The following is a 26,544-nucleotide window of genomic DNA, read 5'->3' as shown; positions in this document are numbered from 1 at the left end:
CTATAGAGGGTGTAAAATGTTAGCCTCTCCTACTAAAATCCATTTATGGGCAGGTCATTCAGTGACGCTTCAGTCTACCCACAGGTAGCCACAAGAGTTCAGTGCTCATCTAGCTCCTTCTAGACTGTAAGCCCCCTCTAGACTTAAGGTCGTTGTGGGCAGAGAACGTATCTGTTTATTGTTATATTGTACTCTCCCAAGCGCTTAGTACAGTACTCTGCACACAGTAAGCACTCAATAAATACGATTGGATGAATTAACCTGTCCTTGTGACTTTAGAAACCACTATAGATTATCCTGAAGTTCTTGCTTAGTCAAGTAGATGTCTTATACCAAGCCCAGTATTTTTTTCTCTTTCAGGTAGATGCATTTTTGTAAGTGTAAAGGAGTAAGGGCTGCTTGAAAAATGATTTGAATGTGGACTGACAGACTTTTCATATGATGATTTTGCAGTTCTCTGGAGTTGGAACAATGCTCTCTCAAAGTACTGGAGCCAGAAGGAAGTCCCAGCCTCTGTTTACTGAGATTAATGGGTGAAAGAGGTTGCACAGTCATGGAACTGATGGAGGTCCTTCAGGCCATGGAGCACACAGAAATTCTTCAGTTTCTCAACCCTCCAGGTTAGTTTGTCCCATAAAAGACTGTAAGTCCCCTTAAATGTATTCAAATGTCAGGTAACATTTTGGGGGATTAATCTAAGATATTTAATTGCATTACAACAAAATATGCCCATAATAAGCGTTTGTATTTGTAGAGACCTATGTAATATTGTCCAGCCTCTCAGTTAAAATATTTAGTCATATCAATATCTGTCTCCCCCTCTGGACTGTTAACTTGTTTTGGACAGGGAAAAGGTCTGCCAAGTCTGTTATATTGTACTCTCCCAAGTGCTTAGTCCATGCTCTGCACATAGTAAGTGCTCAATAAATACATTTGATTGATTAATGGTTTTAAATTTTTAGAAATTCAGTGAGTTGCAACCAGTCAGTAAGGGGTATCTACTGAGCTCTCAACTCATTTTATGCCCAGGGTGGCCTCTGCCAGTCTCGGCCATGCTCTACCCGGCCGCTGTCACTCCTTCCTCATAATGCTCCTTCTTGCCATCTTTCTCCCTGCTCTCCACCCCCCGCCCCCATAAACCCTGGCCTGTGCTTATGTCAGGCTCTGTCATCATCCCCCACACCCATGTTTGATCACCCCCACCTGTTTCTTCCAGTCCTGCAACCCCACCATCTCCAGGGCTGATAATAATAATGATGATGGTATTTGTTAAGCGCTTACTTTGTGCTTACTATGTTCTAAGCACTGGGGTAGGTACAAGGTAATCAGCTTGTCCCACATGGGGCTCATAGTCTTAACCCCCATTTTACAGATGAGGTCACTGAGGCCCAGAGAAGTTATGTGACTTGCCCAAAGCCACACAGCTGACAAGTGGCAGAGCCAGGATTAGAACCCATGACCTCTGACTCCCAAGCTTGGGCTCTTTCCATTAAACCGTGCTGCTTCTGTAATGAGTGGTGGTGATCTAGTACTGGTTGATCAATCATATTTTCAGTCTCTCCAGGTGGTGCATATGTAGAGATAGTATGGAGAGATATAAATCACCTTTCATTTAAAGTGGAGCATCCCAGCTGAAAAGTGGGAATCAGCTGTTGAGGGTAGAACAGCATGATTTGCTGCTATCAAAAAAAAAGTGACAATCTTTAAGCAAAATCTCATTTGGAACCACAGGCAAGGAGGCAGAAGAGAAACTTCCAGCATGACAACACTGGCACAGTGTGTGAACAATAAAGTAGGGATTTGGGTCCAGAATTGGCCTTTTCAGTCACACACACTAATAGACAAACTTCAGCGTCGGGCCTTCAAATATCAGTGGTATTTATTGAGCACTATCTGCAGAGCAATGTCCCAAGTGCTAGGGAGCATACGATACAACAGAGTTGGCAGACTCGTTCCTTGCCCACAACGAGTCTAAAGAATGAAGGACAACTGAATGTGTAGAGTGAAAAAAGTAAGTTTAAATACTAAATGTGGTTTATTTAAGTCAGTCGCAGGTACTGCAGGTAATAATAATAATAATGTGCATTTATTAAGCACTTACTATGTGCAAAGCACTGTTCTAAGCACTGGGGAGGTTACAGGGTGATCAGGTTGTCCCACAGGGGGCTCACAGTCTTAATCCCCACTTTACAGATGAGGTAACTGAGGCACAGAGAAGTTAAGTGACCTGCCCAAAGTCACACAGCTGGCAATTGGCAGAGTGGGGATTTGAACCCATGACCTCTAACTCCAGAGCCCGTGCTCTTTTCCACTGAGCCACGCTGCTGCTTCTCAAAGGTAGAATCCTTTGATGTAGCGTTCCATTTTGTCCAGGACTGTACTCTCAGGCTGTCAGGAAATTAAGTACCTTATCTTTCTACCCATCAGGTGTTTTCTGAAAATGTGCTTGTGTGCCAGGAAGCTATGTATTCACGTTTTTAAAGATTTTTTTTTGCATTTAGCAAGTGTTATATGTATGTGTGTGTATATATATACATATCTATACTTGTGTGTTTATATATATATACACACACACCTCAACATGCTATCCAACCTTGGCTTCACAGACTCCGTCCTCTCCTGGTTCTCCTCTTATCTCTCCGGCCGTTCATTCTCAGTCTCATCTGCGGGCTCCTCCTCCCCCTCCCATCCCCTTACTGTAGGGGTTCCTCAAGGGTCAGTTCTTGGTCCCCTTCTGTTCTCTATCTACACTCACTCCCTTGGTGAACTCATTCGCTCCCACGGCTTCAACTGTCATCTCTACGCTGATGACACCCAAATCTACATCTCTGCCCCTGCTCTCTCTCCCTCCCTTCAGGCTCGGGTCTCCTCTTGCCTTCAGGACATCTCCATCTGTATGTCTGCCCGCCATCTAAAACTCAATATGTCCAAGACTGAACTCCTTATCTTCTCTCCCAAAACCTGCCCTCTCCCTGACTTTCCTGTCACTGTAGACGGCACTACCATCCTTCCTGTCTCACAAGCCTGCAGACTTGGTATCATCCTTGACTCTGCTCTCTCGTTCAGCCCTCATATCCAGTCCATCACCAAAACCTGCCAGTCTCACCTCCACAACATCGCCAAGATCCGTCCTTTCCTCTCTATCCAAACCGCTACCTTGCTGGTTCAATCTCTCATCCTATCCTGACTGGATTACTGCATCAGCCTCCTCTCTGATCTCCCATCCTCCTGTCTCTCTCCACTTCAGTCTATAGTTCACGCTGCTGCCCAGATCATCTTTGTGCAGAAACGCTCTGGACATGTTACTCCCCTCCTAAAAAGTCAGCCTATGCATCAAGCAAAAACTCCTCACTCTCGGCTTCAAGGCTGTCCATCACCTCGCCGCCTCCTACTTCACCTGCCTTCTCTCCATCTCCAGCCCAGCCCACACCCTCCGCTCCTCTGCCGCTTACCTCCTCACTGTGCCTCGTTCTCGCCTGTCCCGCCGTCGACCCCCAGCCCACGTCCTCCCCCTGGCCTGGAATGCCCTCCCTCCACAAATCCACCAAGCTAGCTCTCTTCCTCCCTTCAAAGCCCTATTGAGAGCTCACCTCCTCCAGGAGGCCTTCCCAGACTGAGCCCCCTTTTTCCTCTGCCCCCATTCTCCCCGCCCTCCCTCCTTCCCCTCACCACAGCACCTGTATATATGTTTGTACAGATTTATTATTCTATTTATTTTACTTGTACATATCTACTATTCTATTTATTTTGTCAATTATGTGCATCTAGCTTTACTTGTATTTATTCTGATGACTTGGCACCTGACCACATGTTTTGTTTTGTTGTCTGTCTCCCCCTTCTATACTGTGAGCCCATTGTTGGGTAGGGACCGTCTCTATATGTTGCCAACTTGTACTTCCCAAGCGCTTAGTACAGTGCTCTGCAAACAGTAAGCGCTCAATAAATACTATTGAATGAATGAATGAATATACGTGTGTGTGTAGAGAGAGAGAGACAGAGAGAGAGAGAGAGAGAGAGAGAAATGCAGTGTGCACAGATGTTATAGTTCATAAACCAAAATTTGTCCTCAGTCAGGTACTCTTGCTTAGCTGCTGTTGACTTTGGTGGGAGTTGCATGTGGGTGGTTGAGGATCAAATGCGGTCTGTGATAGCACAGCCGAATGTGGGAGGGAGGAAGTGCTTGTGGTTTAAAGCACAAGAGTGAGAGTCAGGTGATCTGAGTATTATTCTTTTCTTGAGGCAATGGGGAAATTTAAAACTGATTATATGCCACAATTCCCCCATCTTTTCAGGGGAGTTAATAATAAACGTGCAGTAATCATGAATTGTGTTTTGCTTTTGAGGCATAGAAGTTAATGCCAGGGGAAATCTTTAATATGTTATTATGGAAACTACACCGGTGTCTAACATCTTATTCCCTGAGAATATTATGCAGTTGGTGGCAAGTTTAAATTTAAGTTCTAGAATTATTTCCTCCAATAAATCCAGCACACTAAATAGCATTTAGAGCAGTGGTTGCTGATGTATGTCTCGCAAGCCAATATCTGGCTCTTCTTGGAGCCAGTCAAGGCACTCCAGGCTGGACGCCCACTCGCTGGATGCTACACCACTGGCTTCACCTCCCCCAGAGTTTTTTGGCCAGTAAGTGATCGTCCCCACATCATCATTTTGAAGGGAAAGAGACTGAACTGGAGCCAAGATGGCAGTTCCAATCCTTGCCCTCTGCCAGCATAAGGTGGGACAGCATCCCCCCAGCCCAAGCTTTGGGTAAGTTTCCCATCATCCTTACCAGATGATAGGGCAAACTGGAGCTGCTCTTGCCCCCTCACCTCTCCATCGGCAAGCAGCAACAGTGCTAAAGAAGAGCAGCCAACTCATGAGGGAAAAGAACCGTTCACCCCCACGGATGCTCGGGTCCAGAGCAGCCCCCGTACCGGAGGGGGAACGTGCACTGAGAGTGGCCACCTTTGGTGCCGGGGAAGAGGAAATTTCATCCCCCCAGTAGCACCAGGCCTGGAGCCAACGAAAATAAGCAGTTGTGGTAACACAGGAAAAAGAGGATGAAGACAAACAGTAGGAAGTTCTCTATTTATCTCTCTTCCCTGTTCCCTCATTAGCAGGGTAGCTACACAGAGAGTTGGCACAAGCTAGCATTATCGCCTTACCCACCCCTTCGTCCCCCAGCTTGGCTTCACTGACACTGTCCTCTCCTGGTTTTCTATTTTTCTGATTGCTCTTTCTCAGACTCCTTTTCAGGCTCTTCTTCTGTCTCCCACCCCCTGACACTGCGGGGGGGTCCCTCAAGGTTCAGTTCTGGATCCCCTCATAATCTCCATTTACATTCATTCCTATTTGCTCTCATGGCTTTAACTACCATCTTTACATAGATGATTCCAAATTTTACTTCCCCAGCCCTGACCGTTCTTCTTCTCTGCATCCTTGCATTTTGTCCTGCCTTCAGGACATCTCTATCTAAACATGTCCAGACCAATACTCCTTTTCTTCCCACCCAAATCCTGTTCTGCCTTTTATCTTTCCCTTTATGATGGACAATGCTACTATCTACCCTATCTCAAAAGCCCATAACCTGGGCATTATCCTTGACTCTCCATCCCCTCTCCATCCCCCCATCTTACCTCCTTCCCTTCCCCACAGCACCTGTATATATGTATATATGTTTGTACATATTTATTACTCTATTTATTTATTTTACTTGTACATATCTATTCCATTTATTTTATTTTGTTAGTATGTTTGGTTTTGTTCTCTGTCTCCCCCTTTTAGACTGTGAGCCCACTGTTGGGTAGGGACTGTCTCTATATGTTGCCAACTTGTACTTCCCAAGCGCCTAGTACAATGCTCTGCACACAGTAAGTGCTCAATAAATACGATTGATTGATTGATTGACTCATCTCTCTCATTTAACCCACATATTCAGTCTGTCACCAATCCTGGCAGTGATACCTTCACAGCATTGCTAAAATCCAGTTTCCTCTCCATCAAAACTGTTACTGTGTTGATCCAAGCACTTATCCTATCCCACTACCACCATCTGCCTCCTCGCCCACCTCCCTGCCTTCTTTCTCTCCCCACTCATTCATTCATTCATTCAATCGTATTTGTGTGCAGAGCACTGTACTAAGTGCTTGGGAAGTACAAGTTGGCAACATATAGAGACGGTCCCTACCCAACAGTGGGCTCACAGTCTAGAAGGGGGAGACAGACAACAAAACAAAACATATTAGCAAAATAAAATAAATAAAATAAATATATACATGTAAAATAAATAGAGTAATAAATGATGATGATGATGGCATTTGTTAAGCGCTTACTATGTGCAAAGCACTGTTCTAAGCACTGGGGAGGTTACAAAGTAATCAGGTTGTCCCACGGGGGCTCACAGTTTTAATTCCCATTTTACAGATGAGGTAACTGAGGTGCAGAGAAGTTAAGTGACTTGCCCAAAGTCACACAGCTGACAGTTGGCGGAGCCGGGATTTGAACCTATGACCTCTGACTCCAAAGCCTGTGCTGTTTCCACTAATATGTACGAGCATATATATAGATACATATATATATATTCATTCATTCATTCATTCAATCGTATTTATTGAGTGCTTACTGTGTGCAGAGCACTGTACTAAGCGCTTGGGAAGTACAAGTCGGAAACACAGAGATGGTCCCTTCCCAACAACAGGCTCATAGTCTAGAAGGGGGAGACAGACAACAAAACAGAACAAGTGGACAGTGCCAAGCACTGTTCTAAGCACTCTCTCTATATATAGAGAGAGGAGGTGCTGTGGGGAGGTGAAGGAGGCAAGGCAGGGGGATGGGGAGAGGAAGGAGGGGCCTCAGTCTGGAAGGCCTCCTGGAGGAGGTGAGCTGTGATCATGGGTTCAAATCCCGGCTCTGCCAGTTGTCAGCTGTGTGACCTTGGGCAAGTCCCTTCATTTCTCTGTGCCTCAGTTACCTCATCTGTAAAATGGGGATTAAACCTGTGAGCCCCCTGTGGGACAACCTTGTAACCTGCCCAGCTCTTAGAACAGTGCTTTGCACATAGTAAGCGCTTAACAAACACCATCATCATTATTATTATTATTCCTGGGCCTCGGTTACCTCATTGTGAGCCCCACGTGGGACAACCTGATCACCTCAGATCTACCCCAGCGCTTAGGGCAGTGCTTGGCCCACAGTAAGCGCTTAATACCATCACTATTATTAAAATGTCAGAGAGGTAAATGAGTGCTTGGGTTGGGGGGAGGAAGTCAGGGCGAGGCAGAGGGAGTGGGGGGTGAATGTGGGAAGGCCTCTGGGAGGAGCTGGGCAGTGTGGCTCAGTGGAAAGAGCCCAGGCTTTAGAGTTAAAGGTCATGGGTTCAAATCCCGGCTCTGCCAATTGTCAGCTGTGTGACTTTGGGCAAGTCACTTCACTTAGAGAAGCAGCATGGTACTTCACTCTGCTGCCTGGATCATTTTTCTAAAAAAACATTCAGTCCATGTTTCCCCACTCCTCAAGAACCTCCAGTGGTTGCCTATCCACCTCCATCAGAAACACCTTACCATCACATTTAAAGCACTCAATCAGCTTGCCTCCTCCCATTTTACCTGCTACAGCCTAGCCCACACACTTTGCTCCTCTAGCGCCAGTTTACTCACTATGCTCTGATCCCATATATATCTCGCCAACAGTCCCTTTTCTACATCCTCCTTCTGGCCCAGAAATCCCTCTCTTTTTCCATATTCATTCATTCAGTCATATTTACTGAGTGCTTATTGTGTGCAGAGCATTCGTTCATTCATTCAATCGTATTTATTGAGCACTTACTGTGTGCAGAGTGCTGTACTAAGCACTTGGGAAGTACAAGTCGGCAACATATAGAGACGGTCCCTACCCAACAACAGGCTCACAGTCTAGAAGGGGGAGACAAACAACAAAACAAAACATGTAGACAGGTGTCAAAATCGTCAGAACAAATAGAATTAAAGCTATATGCACATCATTAACAGAATAAATAGAATAGTAAATATGTACAAGTAAAATAAATAGAGTAATAAATCTGTACAAATATATACAAGTGCTGTGGGGAGGGGAAGGAGGTAGGCGCCGGAGGGGAGGGATGGGGAGGAGGAGGGGAAATAGGGGGCTCAGTCTGGGAAGGCTTCCTGGAGGAGGTGAGCTCTCAGTAGGGCTTTGAAGGGAGGAAGAGAGCTAGCTTGGCGGATGTGTGGAGGGAGGGCATTCCAGGCCAAAGGGAAGGATGTGGGCCGGGGGTCGATGGTGGGACAGGCAAGAACGAGGCACAGTGAGGAGGTTAGAGCACTGTTCTAAGCACTTGGGAGATAAAATACAACAATAAATAGACACATTCCCTGCCCACAACAAGCTTACAGTCTAGAAGGGGGAGACAGACATCAATACAAATAAATAAAATGACATATAGGTACAGTAAGCCAGACCACCAATCTCCCTGCCTTCAAAGCCTTATTAAGGTTACATCCCCTCGAAGAGGCCTTTCCCAATTAAGCCCTCTTGTCCTTGACTCCCTCTTCCTTCTGCCTCATCTGTGCATTTTTGAGTTCTTGGTATTCATCCTCATTCATTCATTCAATCGTATTTATCGAGCGCTTACTGTGTGCAGAGCACTGTACTAAGCGCTTGGGAAGTAAAAGTGGGCAACATATGGAGACAGTCCCTACCCAACAACGGGCTCACAGTCTAGAAGGGGGAGACGGACAACAAAATAAAACATGTGGACAGGTGTCAAGTCCTCAGAACAAATAGAATTAAAGCTAAGTGCACATCATTAACAAAATAAATAGAATAGTAAATATGTACAAGTAAAATAAAAAGAGTAATAAATCTGTACAGGTGCTGTGGGGAAGGGAAGGAGGTTGGGCTGGGGAGGGCGAGAAGGAGAGGAAAAAGGGAGCTCAGTCTGGCACCCTCAGCCCCACAGCACTTATACATAAATCTGTAATTTGTTTATATTAATGCCTGGCTCTCCCTTTAGGCTGTAAGCTTGTTGTAGGCAGGGAAATATACTATCAACTCTTGTTTTGTATTCTCCCAGGTGCGTAGTGCAGTGCACTGCACACAGTAAGCACTCAATACATTTCTTTCATTGATTGATCAATTCTTTTCCGGAAAATTAGTGTAATAAAAATTTCTGTAAGAAAGATAACTTTGTGACCTTAACCCTGTATTAAAATATTTTTGTAGACTTGCTGGTGTTTAAAATTTAAATGTGATAGCATTTCATTGACTAGAAAAAATTCCCAAAAATATGAAAAAAGTTTAGTTTTCTTGGCAAAAGTATTATAAATCATACTTATAATAATTTATAGCCTGATAAATTATTTTGCTATTTTAAGAACATAATATTCTTTACCCCCAAATAATTGTGTCCTCATAAGATGTCATTAAAATATATAACATTCCCTTTCATTTTATTTGTCCCTTAAAATCACCTAAATCACCAAATAATTGTGTCCTAGTAATTTGTCATTAAAATATAGAACATTCCCTTTCATTATATTTGTCCCTCAAAATCACCTAACTCACCAGCATGAATAATGAAAAACGATCATATGTTTAAATATTTCCCCTATCCAGTAAGTTCCTCCTGGTATAATTTTGATCAATTTAGAGGTAGTATCTTGAAATTCCGTTATATTGTACACTCCCAAAAGCTTAGTAGTGTTATACATTTCATAAATGCTCAATAAATACCACTGATTGATTGAGTGATTTTAAAAAGTCTGAGGATTCCTGAATATTCATTACTCCAGAGGCAGCAACCTGAACTCCATCATCCTTGGTTGGTGAATTGTTTTGATTTCAAGGAGATTTTACTCCCACTTAAAACATACTGCTTCACAAAAGGAGTGAGCTTGGAATATGACTATTTTATTACATAAAAAGCAGATTGTTGAATGACTTAAAATATAAAAGGCATATTGTAGATTTCATAAGACCAAAGCAGAATAAATTGTTACTGGAGACTGGCAGGAAAAGCCTTTCAGTCCCTTTGTGTAAGGAAAGAGACTAATTGTTATGCTTCAGAAAAGGGATGCATTGAAGTTTGGGATGGAGGACTGCCCAGAAGTGATATTTAGCAGTCACAGTTCCCAACAACAAAATCATTATTCAAGTATTGCATAAAGAACTTAGGAAATACTGGCCCATTTCTGCAAAAAAAATTATAACACTTATAAACATGCTAGTAAATTATTATAGGTTTTCTCATGTGTGAAGTTACATACTATTATTTTTGGCCAGATATAATCAGTTGATGGGCTAAATGCAGTTCTGGACAGTATTCCCCCCACCCCGCTCTAAATAATTCCCCATTATTACCATTCTGCAGGCTTAAAATTCCCTTTTAGGATTTAAATTGGAAAGTAATTTTCATTTCCTGATCTGAAAGAGTAACTATTATTCAGCAGTTGACATTTCATTTAAGCAGTGACTATTTTAATGACCGATGAAATTTTTACTTTGGTGGGAACCTTTGGGAAGAGACTTAAGAGGGTTTAGTGACTTAAACTTAAATGATTAGGCTCCCTTATCCAAAGAGTGAATCTTCTCTAGAGTACCCTAAGCCTTTACAACAGTATGAGGGTTGAAGTCCAAGGGAAAGAAAACCTTAACTGAGTAACAAAATTTAGAATGGAGTATGACTATTCCCACTCTTTCCATTCTCTGGATGGTTTAAGCCCAAGACTGAGTGGAGAATCAAATATGCAAAAATTTTTCCCACCTTTCTGGAACTTAACCCTGATGTCCTAACCAGCTCCCCAAATTAACCCTGACTACCTAACTCACCTGTGCTGGGCAGCAGCAGCATGGGAGAGAATTGAGGGCGGAGACTCAAGTTTACTGCACGGAAGGAGGCAATGGTAAACCACTTCTGTATTTTTACCAAGAAAACTCTATGGATACAGTACCAGACTGATTGCAGATAGAAGTGGGGCCTTCTGGAAGAGATGCGTCCATGGCGTCGCTGTGGGTCGGAGCTGACTCGACGACATAAGACAAGACCTACTTAACCACCTCCCCAAGTTTTCAGTGTGAAATGGGACGAGTTCCTCTCACTATTCATCCTCCTTTCCTGATTGCTCTCAGAGAAAGATTGGGTGTTAGCAGAAGATAGGGTGCAGTTGTGTAGAACTTCAACCAGAGCCATAGCGAATGGCTAACATTAGCACATTTGCACTTCTCTAACAGCCGAACCTGAGCTACACCTCGTGACTTAGCTAGTGGGAAATTTGTGCTACTTTTGCAGACCATCTGGTCTAAATAGTTTCTGAGGACATTTAAGACTGTAAGCTTGTGTGGGCAGGGAATGTGTCTGTTTGTTGTTATAGCATATTCTCCCAAACAGTAAAGTGCTCTGCACACAGTATGTGCTCAATAAATACAATTGAATAAATGAATGAGGACAGAATGAGAGAAAGACATTTGTCTCTCTAAGGTCATCACTTAGAATTCAGGGACCAACACCCAAGAACCTTATAGATTGTGAGCATTTTTTCTTAAACGTCCTTTGCCCAGGTATTGATTTTGTTATAATAATAATAATAATAATGGTATTTGTTAAGCGCATAATGGTATTTGTTAAGCGCTTACTATGTGCCAAGCACTAAGTGCTGGGGGGGGATACAAGATAATCAAGTTGTCCCACATGGGGCTCACAGTCTTAATCCCCATTTTGCAGATGAGGTCACTGAGGCATAGAGAAGTTAAATGACTTGCCCAAAGTCACATAGCTGAGAAGTGGCGGAGGCAGTATTAGAACCCACAACCTCTTACTTCCAGACCCGGGTTCTTTCCACTGAGCCACGCTGCTTCTCTCTGTTATGGTACTGCACCCAGCAGTAAGTAGTTAGTAAATAATATAGGTGCTAGGATACTAGGGAACCAGTGCCAGACTTAGTCTGATCAGAGCTGTAGACCAAGGAGTTCAAGGAGTCTTGCTTTCCTAGACAGCCCTAAAGTTTCTCGTTAACCACAGAAATGAATTTGCAGTGACTGAATACTAAGGGGTCTTTATTTGATCGGGGGTAGGTTTTCTTGTATTGGAAGTTTTGGGAGTGGCCCTAGTATTTTTGTGTTTGATATCACTGAAGAATAGATCAATATGTGTTATTAAATACCGCTTTTCTGAGTTAAGTGAAAAACCCCTATTTTATTTTGGCTTCCCCAATATTCTTTTCACTTCAATGCTGTGCAGATGCTATGCTGAGTCTGAAAATTGTAACATGGACCATGATACACCCAGGTGTAAGTTTTCAAATATGGGGTTGTGTTGAACTGTAGTTTGCGTGAGCTGACATCTTTCCCCAATACTTTCTTTATTCCTGGATTTGCCTACTTGTAAAAAAAAATTGGGGAGAATAGAGCTTAGCAATATTTATATTAATCTCCTCCCCTCTAGACTGTAAGCTCGTTGTAGGCAGGGAATATGTATGTTTATTTTTATTTTGTAAAAAAGGTTAGTACAGTGATGTGCACACAGTAAGCGCTTAGCCCCCCCATGCTCTCCTCCTCCTCCCCTCCCCATCACCCCCACTCCCTCCCTCTACCTTTACCCCCTTCCCTCCCCACAGCATTTGTGTATATTTGTACATATTTATTACCCTATTTATTTTATTAATGATGTGTATATATCTATAATTCTAGTTATTTTGATGGTATTGACACCTGTTTACTTGTTCTGTTGTGCTGTCTATCTCCTCCTTCTAGACTGTGAGCCCATTGTTGGGTAGGGACTGTCTCTATATGTTGCCGAATTGTGCTTTCCAAGCGCTTAGTATAGTGCGCTGCACACAGTAAGCGCTCAATAAATACGATTGAATGAATGAATGATTGAATGAATTGAGTGAATGAAATAGTATTTATTTAGCCCTTACTCTGTACAACGTTTTGTAGTAGGAGCTGATATTCTACTAGGGTACTAGTCATTTAGGCTCATCTCCAGAAAGCTGAACAATTTGGGAGCTAAAAATGCTTTCTCGATAGCGCTGAACTTCCCATCCTTCCCTCTGACCACGTGAAGTGCATGTACTTGCGAGCAGAGTAGCTAAAACAAAAAAGAGGGAGACCTGAAGTTGTAAGTTCGGGGTATCCTTCCTGTTCCTCAACTTTGGACCAGACAGATTACCAGAAGTGCTGTGAACTAGGACTCAGCCCCACACATACGTTCTCAGAAACTCAGTATTACTGTGATGCATGTTAAGATCTTTAGGAAGGAAAATGCAACTCTTTCATAGATTTGTTTTTATTTTTCAGTGACTAAACTTTATTTTGATCCTAGCACCAACCATGTTAGTAGTTTTAGTAAAAAAACATACTTAATGTCCTGGGACTGTTTTTAGCTGGTAACATTGAAGATTTTTCAAAGATTTACATTTTAACTTCATATGAGCATTTTTAACTTTTATTTTTAATCCTATATATATGTATATATATATATATATATATATATATATATATATATATATTTTAGGTTGACTGTAGTAGTGTTTAGTCAGTGTTTCAAAACATTTTTCACACAGTGCCTCTGATCTCAAGGTCTTCCAATCTGTTACGGATCCCTGGGCGTTCTCGCCTTTGTAAGTTGTTTTAAATTGTGGGCCCCATGTGGGACAGGGACTGTGTCCAATCTGATAATAATAATAATAATAACAATAATAATGGTATTTGTTAAGCGCTTACTATGTGCCAAGCACTGTTCTAAGCACTGAGGTAGATATAAGGTAATCCGGTTGTCCCACATGGGGCTCACAATCTTAATCCCCATTTTACAGATGAGGTAACTGAGGCCCAGAGAAGTTAAGTGACTTGCCCAAAATCACACAGCTGATAAGTGGCAGAGCCGGGATTAGAACCCACGACCTCTGACTCCCAAGCCCGGGCTCCTTCCACTAAGCTACGCTGCTTCTCTATGCTTCTCCACGCTGATTATCTTGAATTTACTCCAGCATTTAGTGCAGTGCTTGGCACAAAGTGCTTGAAAAACACTGCAATTATTATTTATTGTTATCACAATAGTATTTCTTTAGCTCTTACTATGTGCTACGCACTGTACTAAGTGCTGGAGTAGGTACAAGATAATTGGGTTGGACAAAGTTCCATCCTACATGGCTCTCACAGTCTAAAAGGAGGGAAGAGCAAGCATTGAATCCCCATTTTACAGTTAAGGAAACAGGCACAGAGTCTGTTCCGTGACCTTGGATAAGTCACTTATCTTCTCTGTGCCTCAGTTACCTCATCTGTAGAATGGGGAGCGGGACTGTGAGCCCTACATGAGACAACCTGATTACCTTGTATCTGCCAGGGCTTAGAACAGTGCTTGGCACGTAGTAAGCACTTTGCAAATGCCATAATAATTATTATTATCATTAAGTGACATGTTCAGGTCATACAGCAGGCAAGTAGTGGAGCTGGAATTAGAACCAGGACTTCTGACTCCTAGGCCTGTGCTCTTTCCCCTAGGAAATGCTGCTTCTCTGCTAAGTTTGGGTTGAAGCCATCTTTTAGGAACAACCCTTTTCTTATGTAGGACCTATACTGACATCATTTGGTTGCAAGTTAAGATCTTAGTTGTCATGTTTTGGGTGTTTGTTTTTTGTTTTTTAAGTGAAAAACATCCTTAAGCCAGCCTGATTCTTCTCTTAAAATCTGGAAGCTTCTTCGGCAGAGAAATGTTGGATGCTCATCTCAGCTAGCATTCTCTTTGGAGACTGGCAATGAAGTTATTTTTTGGCAAAGCTAAAATAGTTGCATGGGGAAGTTGTGTTAAGGGTAGTACACCAGTAGCTTCTGGGATAATAGCCACAAAAATGTCACTGGCACACGGCTCCTTGTCATGCCATTGGCAAGACACAACCAGCTACTCCACGATGAAGTGTTAGGCTCAGGTCCAGAGCTCCTGGGAAATGACTGTGTTCAAGCACCACAGAAATGAAGCCACTAGTATCCCTCATATTTGAGTAAAGAATTAGTCTTAGAATTCATCCTCTCGGTTTTGTCAGTTTATGGGTGGTAAATTGAACCAAAATGAGATTTGAGGACTGTTGATGTCTGCATTACTTATTTGGCATCCTGAATACAGGTGCCTTTTTTTTTGCATTCCCTGCAGTGTTTTAGAATTTGAATCTCCCGTATTTTGAAAGATTTTTTTGTTCTGATCAGGTGAGTGGAAGGTGGCAAAATTAGAAATAATGGTGTCTTGGGTGTGCTTTCAACATCATTGCCTCATGCAATCTTGTATTCCATAGCCTTCAAAATATTCAAAACCCATTCTTTTTAATTATAAGGCAAATAAGTCAGCAGAGATAAATTGCTCCAAGTGGATAGAGCATGGGCTTGGAAGTCAAAGGACTGGATTCTGATCCTGGTTCTACCACATGTCTTGTATGTGATCCTGGGCAAGTCATTTATCTTAGCTGTAGAATGGGGATTGAGACTATGAGGCCCATGTGGGAAAAGGACAGGGTCCAACCTGATTACCTTGTATCTATCTCAGCGCTTAGAACAGTGCATGGCAGCCAGTAAGAGCTTAACAAATACCACAATTATTATTATTATTATTACTCCTTTTGACCTCATTACTCATGCCTTTCCCTCTGCCTAGTCTGTACCCCTTCTGTTCTTGCCAACCCACACCCTTCCCCTCTTTTAGCACCTTCCTAAAAACAACCTTTTAGATGGTAAGCTCCTTGTTGGCAGGATTGTTCTACCCATCTATTGTATTATTCTTTCCCAAGCACTTAGTACAGTTCTCCACAAACAGTAAGTGCTCAGTAAATACATTGATTGATTGAGGCATTTCTTTGTCAGTCACCTAGTCTTGGTCATGCTATCCTATCAGCCACTCCAGCGCACACAGATTTATCTGCTTATTTGTTATGTTATTTATTCCTTGTCCTTTGTCCTATTATATTTATTTTCTCTTCAGTATGGTGCATTAATCAAATTGTCTATCTGCTTAATTAGATTTTAAACAGCTTTGAGTGAAATTATCTTTGAATGCTCCCTCCAAATGTCTAGTGCAGTGCTTTCAACACACAGCAGGTGTTCAATGATGTTAGATAGAGTTTCTTTCAAAAGTGTTTTATGACTTAGGAAATATTAGTGAAGTGAATGCTTTCTTTCATCTTTGCAGTTTTTAAAAACTTACTTTTTCATTTTTTTAAGGGATAAAAATTGTTGTAAACCCAGGATCCAAAGCGGTATTAGCAGGACAGTTGGTCAAGCTTTGTTGCCGGGCAACTGGACATCCCTTTGTACAGTATCAGTGGTTCAAAATGAAAAAAGAGGTAAAGAACAAAATATGGTGAATTTTCTTGAGTTTTGTCACCAGGAGAAGAGTACAAATTAAGACTGTTTAGTCAGTAGTAAAATATGTTTTGAAGCTTTTTTCTTTTAAATTATTTTTGTTGATATAAGGTTGAGTAGCTCTTCATTCATTCAGTTATATTTATTGAGCACTTTGTGTGTGCAGAGCACTGTACTAAGTGTTTGGGAAGTACAATTCAGCAACAAATAGAAACAGTCTCTGCCCACAACGGGCTCACAGTCTAGAAGACGGGCTCAGAGCATGATGAAGGCAGAGTGTTGGTAGGGAATTGTATGCTATCCCCCAAACCATTAAAAATAATGATAAAACTGTAATAATGGGTATTTTAGAAAATGTAAGCTAATATAAACCTCTACGAAAGGAAGACTTTCTTTTCAAACTTCTATTTCTCTTTGACCCAATTGATGTGTTCCAATTGAGATAACTAATTTTTGCTATAAAGCCACAAGATAATGTAAATATGACCAGTCGCAGTTCCAAAGAAATCACAATATCTTTCATATACATAACTTCAGAGGTGAAGACAGATAGATGCAGTTCAGTGAAGCACTGTGTTCATCCATATTACTTCCTTGTAAGAGGTATATTGTAAAAAAAATTGTTAAATTATTTAAAATGTTTTGTCTAAAAATTTCTTAGTCTTCATTTTGGAATTTTTTGTTTAATTTTTACAATTCAGCAGTAAATGCATGGATTTTGATAATAATAATAATGATGATGGCATTTGTTAAGTGCTTACTATTTGCCAAGCACTGTTCTAAGTGCTGGGGTAGATACAAGGTAATCAGGTTGCCCCACATGGGGCTCACAATTTTAATCCCCATTTTACAGATGAGGTAACTGAAGCACAGAGAAGTTAAGTGCCTCTCCCAAAGTCACACAGCTGACAGGTGGCAGAGGTGAGATTAGAACCCACTACCTCTGACTCCCAAGCCCGAGCTCTTTCCACTAAACCATGCTGTTTGCCATTCATTATGACCCTACTAAGATTTAGACATAATAAAATGTTTTTTCACTATTGTTGTTATTATTACTATTATTATTATTATTATTACTGTATTAAGCACTCGTGTCAAGCACTGGTCTAAGCTCTTGGTTAGATACAAGTGAATCAGGTTGGACACACAAAGTCCCTGTCTCACTTGGGGTGACAGTCTAAGTAGAAGGGAGAACAGGCACTGAATGCCAACTTTACAGGTGAGGAAACTGAGGCATAGTGAAGCTAAGTGACTTGTCCAAAGTCAAACAGCAGGCAACTGGCAGAGGTGGGATTGTAACTTGAGTCCTCTGCCCCTCAGTCCCATCCTCTCCCCACTATACTGTGCTGCTCCTTTTGTGGGTACTATGCTGCTACTCTTATAGTGTAGTTTGCCTTAGTTTACCAAAAGTTTGGCAAATTTTCTATCCTTTTTATTATGGCCTAGTGGAAAGAACACAGGCCTTTGGCAAGATATTTAACTTCTCTGTACCTCAGTTTCCTCAATACCTGTTCTCCCTCCTATTTAGATTGTGAGCCCCATGTGGGACAGGGACTGGGTGACCTGATTAATTTATACCTACCCCAGTGCTTAGAACCACTGCTTTACACATAAGTAAGCACCTAGCAATATTATTATCATTATTATTACAGAGTGCCAAGGTGAAATGCAGAGAAAATGTAAATATGTAGCCCGGACATATTGTAAAAGCAGCGTGGCTTTGTAGAAAGAGCCCGGGCTTGGGAGTCAGAGGTTGAGGGTTCTAATTCCACTTCTGCCACATGTCAGCTGTGTGACTTTGGACAAGTCACTTCACTTCTCTGGGCCTCAGTTCTCTCATCTGTAAAATGGGGATGAAGCCTGTGAGCCCTACTTGGGACACCCTGATTACCTTGTATCTTTTAGACTGTGAGCCCACTGTTGGGTAGGGACTGTCTCTGTATGTTGCCAACTTGTTCTTCCCAAGCGCTTAGTACAGTGCTCTGCACACAGTAAGCACTCAATAAATGCGATTGATGATGATGATGATACCCCAATGCTTAGAATAGTGATTTGTACATAGTAAGCACTTAACAAATGCCATTATTATTATTATTATTATATTGTGCAGCACATACTTGTATACATTTGCCTATATATATATGAAATTGTATTTTGGTGTTTTTGAAAAAACGTTTGGCTCAAAAGGACTTTATTTTGATTAACACTAAACAGATTCCACATGGGAATTCATCGGAGCTTATTTTTAACCCAATTCAAGTAAACGATGCTGGATTTTATGTCTGTCGAGTGAATAATGACACTACCTTTGAATTCAGCCAGTGGGCACAATTGGATGTTTGTGAATTGATGGAAAGTTCTTATGGTAAGTGTCAAATTGCTTTTCATTCAAGATGGCACAGACCTTATTTGATTTTCTTGTGGTGACATTTGCTTTGGAGAGAAATGAGAACTATTCATTTTATACTGTTGCTTAAGGATTTATTCTGAAGTTCAGGTCTGTTCTAAAATTATCCATAAATTTTGAAATTACTTTAGACTATTAGTTGGTTAGATCTGTTTATTTTTCCATTTATCAACACCCAACAGAATTGTTAAGAATTGAAAGTTTACCTATGTTCAGCGGGGATCTGGGAGAGAAGAGACATTTCCAGACCTGCATAGACCAGTGACGGGCTTTAGTATAGCCCATTCTGTAAGTACAGGTTGGAAAATTGGACTCACTATTATTTTGCAATTAGATCAAAATGTTGGAGATTTATCCAAGCCTGGAAAAAATACATTTTAAGTGAATTCTAATATGCGTTGTTTTTTTAAAAAAATAAAACAAGTTAAAAACCCACTTTGTTACAGTGAGTTTGTCACGTTTTCAAAAATACTGTGGTAACCCTGATATCTGTATGTGGCACTTTACGAGGTGCGCTATAAAGGTCATGTGTGTTTGACTTCTTTTATAGAGCCACCTGCAAAAGTGCCATATGAAAGTAGAAGAGTTTAACCTTAGTCTTTCCTCCTCCTAAAATGTTTAAAACTTAAGTAGCACTGAGTTAGACTTTTAAAGGATAGGCAGATAAGTGGGAAAATATTGAATGAATGCATAAATAAGTGAAAAATGTCTTGCCCAAGCAAAGGGATATATAATGATGGCATTTATTAAGCACTTACTATGTGCAAAGCACTGTTCTAAGCGCTGGGGAGGTTACAAGGTGATCAGGTTGTCCCACGGGGAGCTCACAGTCTTAATTCCCATTTTACAGATGAGTTAACTGAAGCCCAGAGAAGTTAAGCGACTTGCCCAAAGTCACACAGCTGACAATAATAATAATAATTATGGTATTTGTTAAGCGCTTACTATATGCCAAGCGGCTGTCGGGATTTGAAGCCATGACTTCTGACTCCAAAGCCCGTGCTGTTTTCCACTGAGCCACACTGCTTCTCTATATGATTGTATGTTGTAATCTGTCTATTATAATCTATCTATTATATCTGGCTATTATATATGAATAGAGGAGGAAAAGCTGAGGGTGGCAGTTGCATTACAATTTTGGAAGTGTATGATTGGTAATGTTCTTTAGTTGGCCCAGGGAGATTCTGGCTAGGATTTTGCCAGCAGTGGAGAACAATGAAAACCCATGATGCTTTCCACAAGTCAGTTCTCTCTCCATTTTTCGTGATGTTGAAAAAGGCTACATTTTTGAAAACCCTTACGTTTTCCATATTCCATAGACTGAGGAAGAATCTACGAGGAAAGCCTGTGAATGTGTAGCTAAGCAGAACTTCACTCCCTGGCTTTTGTAGATCTTAGCTAGGAAAAGATCAGGTCACCAATAGCATATTTTTAATGCTTAGGGTATGCTGATACATGTACTTGGCTCTTGGAAACATGCAATAAAAGCAACAGATTAAAAAAATCCCTTCCTGATTCTTTTAAGGATGAAAGGGAGAAAAAAGTAAGCTGCAGTTGAGCACGTGCAGAGTTTTCAGTTATGGGTGTGTGCTAAATACATAAAAATCTGAAATATTTTGTGAAGATTCTGTTATAGTACCCTAATGTACAGTAATTCCGATAGTACTGAACTCACTCTTTCCTGTATGCCCACAATTCTTATGGCAATTTTCAGTGGAAGTTTGCGAAGTATCCCTAGCCAAGGGAAATCTAGTAAATATTTTTATTAAAATTCATTTTTAATAGACTCCTATAGGGCATTTACCAGAGCCTGGAGATGCTGTTTAATGATTCACACTGAACCAAATTATAAAAATATTATGATAAAACAATAAAAGCAATATGATAAAATGACCATCATAAAGAATTGCTATGAGAGTTTTTGAAAAAAAGAGCTGTGATGATAGAGGGCTTGATTAATCAAATCTAGTAAAAAAAAAGTTATGAGAACACTACAAAGAAAATCAGCTGGCCAGACTAGAATATATAATATTTATAATATATAATATAATTTAAAATAGATTAATATAAATAGAAAACAAAATGCCAGGAATGAATGATGTCTCCCTTCCGAATACTTAGTGTTAGGAGAAGGATAAAGACTGGGGAGACAGACTGAAGCTATGGGAGGGTTGTTACCAGAAGCAGAAAGATTTCTCACTTCCTGTACTCTCAGCTCTTTGTGCCCTTCTTGTGGCATGTTTTTTTCCCCCAGAAAGAACAGAAGAAAGTGACAGTAAATGTGACTATATGTGGGCTGGGGATTATAAGGGACAGAGGACAAAGTAACACCTATACATTTTTCCATAGTGCCAAAATTCTGTTCTCTCTTCTCCTTTCCTCCTAGTGAAAACAACACAAGACTGGTAATCAGGAAACACTGGTTCTCATCTCAGCTCTACCACTTGCCTGCTATGTGAACTTGGGCAGGTCATTTAAATTATCTGTCCTTAAACATAGAATGGGGATAATATACATGTCTCCCCCCCCCCCCCCGACACACACACACTTAGACCGTGAGCCCCATGTTAGACAAGCACTGTGTCTGATCTTATTTTCGTGTATTTACCCAGAATTTAGCACAGTGCCAGACACATAGTGCCCGCTGTAGACTGTGAGCTCGTTGGGGGCAGGGAATGTCTCTGATGTTATATTGTACTCCCGAGTGCTTAGTACAGTGCTTTGCACACAGCAAGTGCTCAATAAATACAATTGAATGAATAGTACGGGATTAATAAATACCATTATCATTATAACCACATTAAACTTTATTCCCATCCCAACCATACCTACCAACCCGGGATTAAAAAAAAAACCAACTCTCCATTTCCCATGACATTGTTCATCCTTTTCCGTGTACGTATACAAACACACACACTTTCTCTCTCTCTCTCTCTCTCTCTCTCTCTCTCTCTCTCTCTCTCTCTCTCTCTCTCTCTCTTTCTCTCTCACACACGCACACACACACACACACTTTCTCTTTGTCCCCTCTTCTCTTCTGCCCCCTCCCCCCAACATTTTCCATCCCAAGGTGCTTGAAACCTTCCTACTTTGTGGTGGTCTGCTATTTACAATTTATGTCAGATAAGGTGAAACAGTGAGGCAGCTTCAAAAAGGGCAATGTAAGTTTACATTTTATATTTATATAAACTTCAGTATAGTAAGTATTGTGATCAGATTTCCATTAAGTGAGCTGTCCAGTCAGTAAAATGCTGTTAATGTTAAGCAATCAATGAGTGGTATTACTGTACTAAGCATTTGGGAGAATGCAGTACAACAAAGTGGGAAGCCATGTTTCATGCTCACAAGGAGCGTACAGTCTAGTGGAGACACAGATATTGCAATATACTACTGATGTACATAAGTGCTTGGGTACTGAGGATGGGGTGAATAGCAAGGAAGAAAGAGGGAGTAGGGGAAATGAGGGCTTAGTCAGGGAAGGCCTCCAAGAGGAGATTGAATATGAGGGTTGAATGAGAGAGGTAAGTTAAGAATAATTCCAAACTGAGAAAGGGAGGATAGTGGTATTGACTACAGAGATGGAGAAGTCAGGGGGAGGACAGGGTTTGACTAAGACAGTGAGGAGTTCTATTTTTGACATGTCAAGTTTGAGGTGTCCATGGAACATCCAAGTAGAGATGTCCTGAAGTCAGGAGGAAGTGTGAGACTGTAGAGAAGAGAGGTCAGGACTGGAGGGATAGATTTAAGAATCTTCTGCATAGAGATGTAGTTGAAATTATTGAAAGAAAAAATGAAATGGACAAAGCTCTTGCTACTTATTTAGTTAGCCTCCTCTCTCCTAACCTTCAGCCTCTCACTGCTCTCTTAACCTTTGAGCTCTTCCTTCTCATCCAAATTTCACTCTGCTGCCCTGATCATCTATCTAAAATGTCATTCTCCTTACATCTCAGTCTTCAAAAGTTTCCAGTGGTTGCCCATTTGTCTTTAGATTTGCATTAAACAGACATCTGGAACATTGGTTTTTAAGGCACTGAATTAACTCTCCTCCTTTCTGTCCACTCATCCCACTACACCTCAGCTCAAAGTAAAGTTGACCTAACTAAATGTGCCTTGCTGTCATCTTTCCTGCCGCCAGCCTTTGACTCATGCCCCTCTCCCCATCTGGAGCTCTCTTCCCCTTCTGTAATCAACAGACCACAACTCTCCCATCTTCAAAACCCTCCAGGGGGCCTTCCCCAATTAATTTCTAATACCTCCAGTTTTATAGCCCCACAATTGTCACTTCATCACTTCCTCACCATCTGAGCATTTTAGTATTCTCCACCTCCCAGAACACTTACATACCTATCTCATATCTCATATACCTTATTACTTCAGCACTATTTCATATACATGTCCTCTTTTCTTTCTTCCTCCAATTTGTAATTGATTTTCACATCTCCCTCCACTGTTAGATTGTAAACTCCTTTAGGGCAGGGATCATGTCTACTAATTCTATTGCAATGTCCCCAGCATTTCATAATAAATAATGTGGTCAGTAAAAAATTTGGATGGTTCACAGCTCATATGGCTGAATTCTGCAGTCCTGGATACAAAAATGTATTGACCAATCAAAGGTAAATGACCCTGCCTCACAGAAGGCTGTCATTGTGTTCTGGCAACTACTTAAAAACTGAGATTGCCCTGAAAAGTTTATTGATATCCTAAGATCTTGCTACAGTGTTGTAATTGACCAAATCAGAATTGAAGCACACACCCAGGAAGCCAGACAGCTCAATTAGTCATATTTATTGAGTGCTTATTGTGTGCAGAACTTTCACTAAATGCTCTGCACTAGCTACAAACTACTTTCAGCATTCTTCAAAAGGCTCCAGACTAGCAATTAGCAGGAAAAAAGATAGAGATGATGTTTTTGCTGACATCTGGTAAGATCTACACATGCCCAGGATATCAAGACAACAGATTCAAATACTACCTTTGAATTATGCTATCTGATTGTCCAGTAATACACAGATTGATAAAGAACTAGAAATCTGAACCAAAAAAAGTCTCATATTCTTGAAGATGGGAATGGGTGTGGCACAGGTGTGGCATAAAATTTTGAAGAAAGCGAAGGTCTGCAGCAGTTGTAAAGTCCATCCTTCTAAATGGGCTTACCTTCAGGTGCTCATCAAATTTGTAATGCAGATCCATCAGTATCAGATAATGCCATATTTAACACAAAATGCATACAAAATCAGTCAGGCTGTGGATTGCAGTAAATCCACCTGTATCAGGACAGTGCTTTTTGTCTTACATTTTCTCTGGAAGAAAATGAGGAGAATAGATATATTTATGAAGAGAATAGACATCAGGAAGATACCTAACCCGTTTTGTCATGAACTGAAATGTGAAAACTTTAAAAAAAAAAAAAGCAGAAGAAATGTTTTAATGTTACATTCATTCATTCAATCATATTTATTGAACACTTACTGTGTGCAGAGCACTGTACTAAGCACTTGGAAAGTACAATTCGGCAACAGATAGAGACAATCCCTACCCAACAACGGGCTCACAGTCTAGAAGGGGAAGACAGACAACAAAACAAGTAGACAGGCATCAGTAGCATCAAAATGAAGCATACAATGAAGCATACGTCAGATTATGTTGAATAGTGTTTTTGGCAACTGATAAACACCAGCAAAAGCAAACCATTAACCAGAAATTAAAATAGCACCATACACTCTGGGAGACAAGTGTGACTGTATTGAAAGAAAGTCTTTTTCTATATATATAGAAGGACAGTCTTTTTCTATATACTTATGTATAGAAAAGACTACAGTGCTAGTTGATTGTAACATTTGTGGATACAATCCCACCCTTGGCAGTGTAATGTGACATAATGAAACATGTTTAATCTCTCCCTTTCACTGCAATACTCTCTGTCTTACTGTTATTTGATTATAGAGTTTGCTCATTTTCAGTTATTTTTATTAATTCTTTATCTAATTCAGGAACCACATTCTCAGAGCCAGTCTTCTAAGCCATTTTCATTGTCAATTTAACTAGCAATTTTTAGCACTATCTTTGATAATTTGGGATTTACCTGTAATCGTTTATGGCCTGTCCAAAGAGAAAATTCCAGATGATAATCTACCCATGCTAAATTCTGAAAATGAATGTTCTTTTTTAAGTAAAAAAGCTTGTGAAATATATATATATATATATATATATATATATAGTGTAATGCCACTGAACACAAAAGAAACCTATCTGGCTAAGATTTAAAGGTGACGCTGAGTACATATTTCCAGTTTTTTTTTAGGAAGAAATAGTGAAAAGCTTGTCTTTTTACAGTGTTGTTATTTTATTTATTATTTAAGGAAATTTGGGTGGCTTTTCTGAATCCAAACTCCAAATCTGTATTGAACCAAAGCCTCAAAAGCTGATACCAGGGGATACATTGCTTTTACACTGTGTTGCTGTTGGAAGCCCTATTCCTCATTACCAGTGGTTCAGAAATGGATTTCCAATAACAGATGAGACAAAAAAACTCTACATGGTAGGTCAATAATCTTTGGAACAATTACTGTCTTCTACCTAGAACAGTGTCTTCATGCAGTGAGCACTTAATAGATACTATTACTACTACTAATGAAACATTTATAGTTTTCATAATGTGTTTGGAGATTCAAAAGGGAAGAAAAATAAATATAAGATGGGGATTCAAGTCCACATATTTTAAATGTCCCTATAAAATGCTTAGTATCTTTGAGATAGTGGAGTGAGAAGAGAAAGTCATTTTAGTATTTATTGGGTGAAATTTTGGTTTGAGAAATGCTTCCCTTTTCCACTCCCAATTTCTTTTAATTACTATTTTCCTCCTCTTAATTTCTAATATGGCCTTTGTAGTATACAGAATTGAACTCTTGCACTTGTATGGAATTGAATTCATTCATTCATTCAGTCATATTTATTGAGCACTTACTGTGTGCAGAGCACTGCATTAAGCACTTGGGAAGTATAAGTTGGCAACATATAGAGACGGTCCCTACCCAGCGGCAGGCTCACAGTCTAGAAGGGGGAGACAGACAACAAAACAAAACATATTAACAAAATAAAATAAATAGAATAGTAAATATGTACAGGTAGAATAAATAGAGTCATAAATCTGTACAAACATATATACAGGTGCTCTGGGGAGGGGAAGGACGTAGAGGTGGGGGAGAGGAAGGAGGGGGCTCAGTCTGGGAAGGCCTCCTGGAGGAGGTGAGCTCTCAGTAGGGCTTTGAAGGGAGAAAGAGAGCTAGCTTGGTGGATGTGCGGAGGGAAGGCATTCCAGGCCATGGGGATGACGTGGGCCGGGGGTCAACGGCAGGACAGGCGAGAACGAGGCACAGTGAGGAGGTTAGCAGCAGAGGAGCGGAGGGTGCGAGCTGGGCTGTAGAAGGAAAGAAGGGAGGTGAGGTAGGAGGAGGCGAGGTGATGGACAGCCTTGAAGCCGAGAATGAGGAGTTTGAATGACACTTTAAACTTCCTTCTAGGAGTAGTTTTCAGCATAAACCATGAAAAGGCACCAGGTTACTAAGATTGGTTGATCATAAATGAATCAGAGATTAATCATCTACCCTGCACCCAAAAAACAAGTGACTCCATGTAGCAACTGATGACTCAGAACAAATGCGGAAACCTGCATAGTGTCATGCAAGTCAGTGTAAGGAAGATGCGTGACAGGTGTCAGAGCAGAAGAGATTCAAGGCTAAGCAGACTGCCATGAAATCAAGAACGATAACACGTTGGCTGTTTCCAGGAAGGCC

The 26,544-nt window shown here is 40.9% G+C and overlaps 1 protein-coding gene across 2 annotated transcripts in view; it reads left to right on the top strand.

Moving 5' to 3' along the window:
• Positions 1 to 26,544, top strand: part of MALT1 (MALT1 paracaspase) — a 75,304-nt gene that overhangs the window by 16,247 nt on the left and 32,513 nt on the right. For both annotated transcript variants that reach the window (XM_038743879.1, XM_038743878.1), the window contains exons 2-5: positions 454 to 620; positions 16,201 to 16,322; positions 18,556 to 18,706; positions 25,111 to 25,289. In XM_038743879.1, the coding sequence (XP_038599807.1) occupies positions 454 to 620; positions 16,201 to 16,322; positions 18,556 to 18,706; positions 25,111 to 25,289 (619 nt within the window). The remainder of the gene's footprint in view (positions 1 to 453; positions 621 to 16,200; positions 16,323 to 18,555; positions 18,707 to 25,110; positions 25,290 to 26,544) is intronic.

This window comes from Tachyglossus aculeatus, chromosome 3 (assembly GCF_015852505.1).
Source record: "Tachyglossus aculeatus isolate mTacAcu1 chromosome 3, mTacAcu1.pri, whole genome shotgun sequence".
Lineage (NCBI taxonomy): Eukaryota > Metazoa > Chordata > Mammalia > Monotremata > Tachyglossidae > Tachyglossus > Tachyglossus aculeatus.
This window is presented reverse-complemented; position numbering and strand designations above follow the sequence as displayed.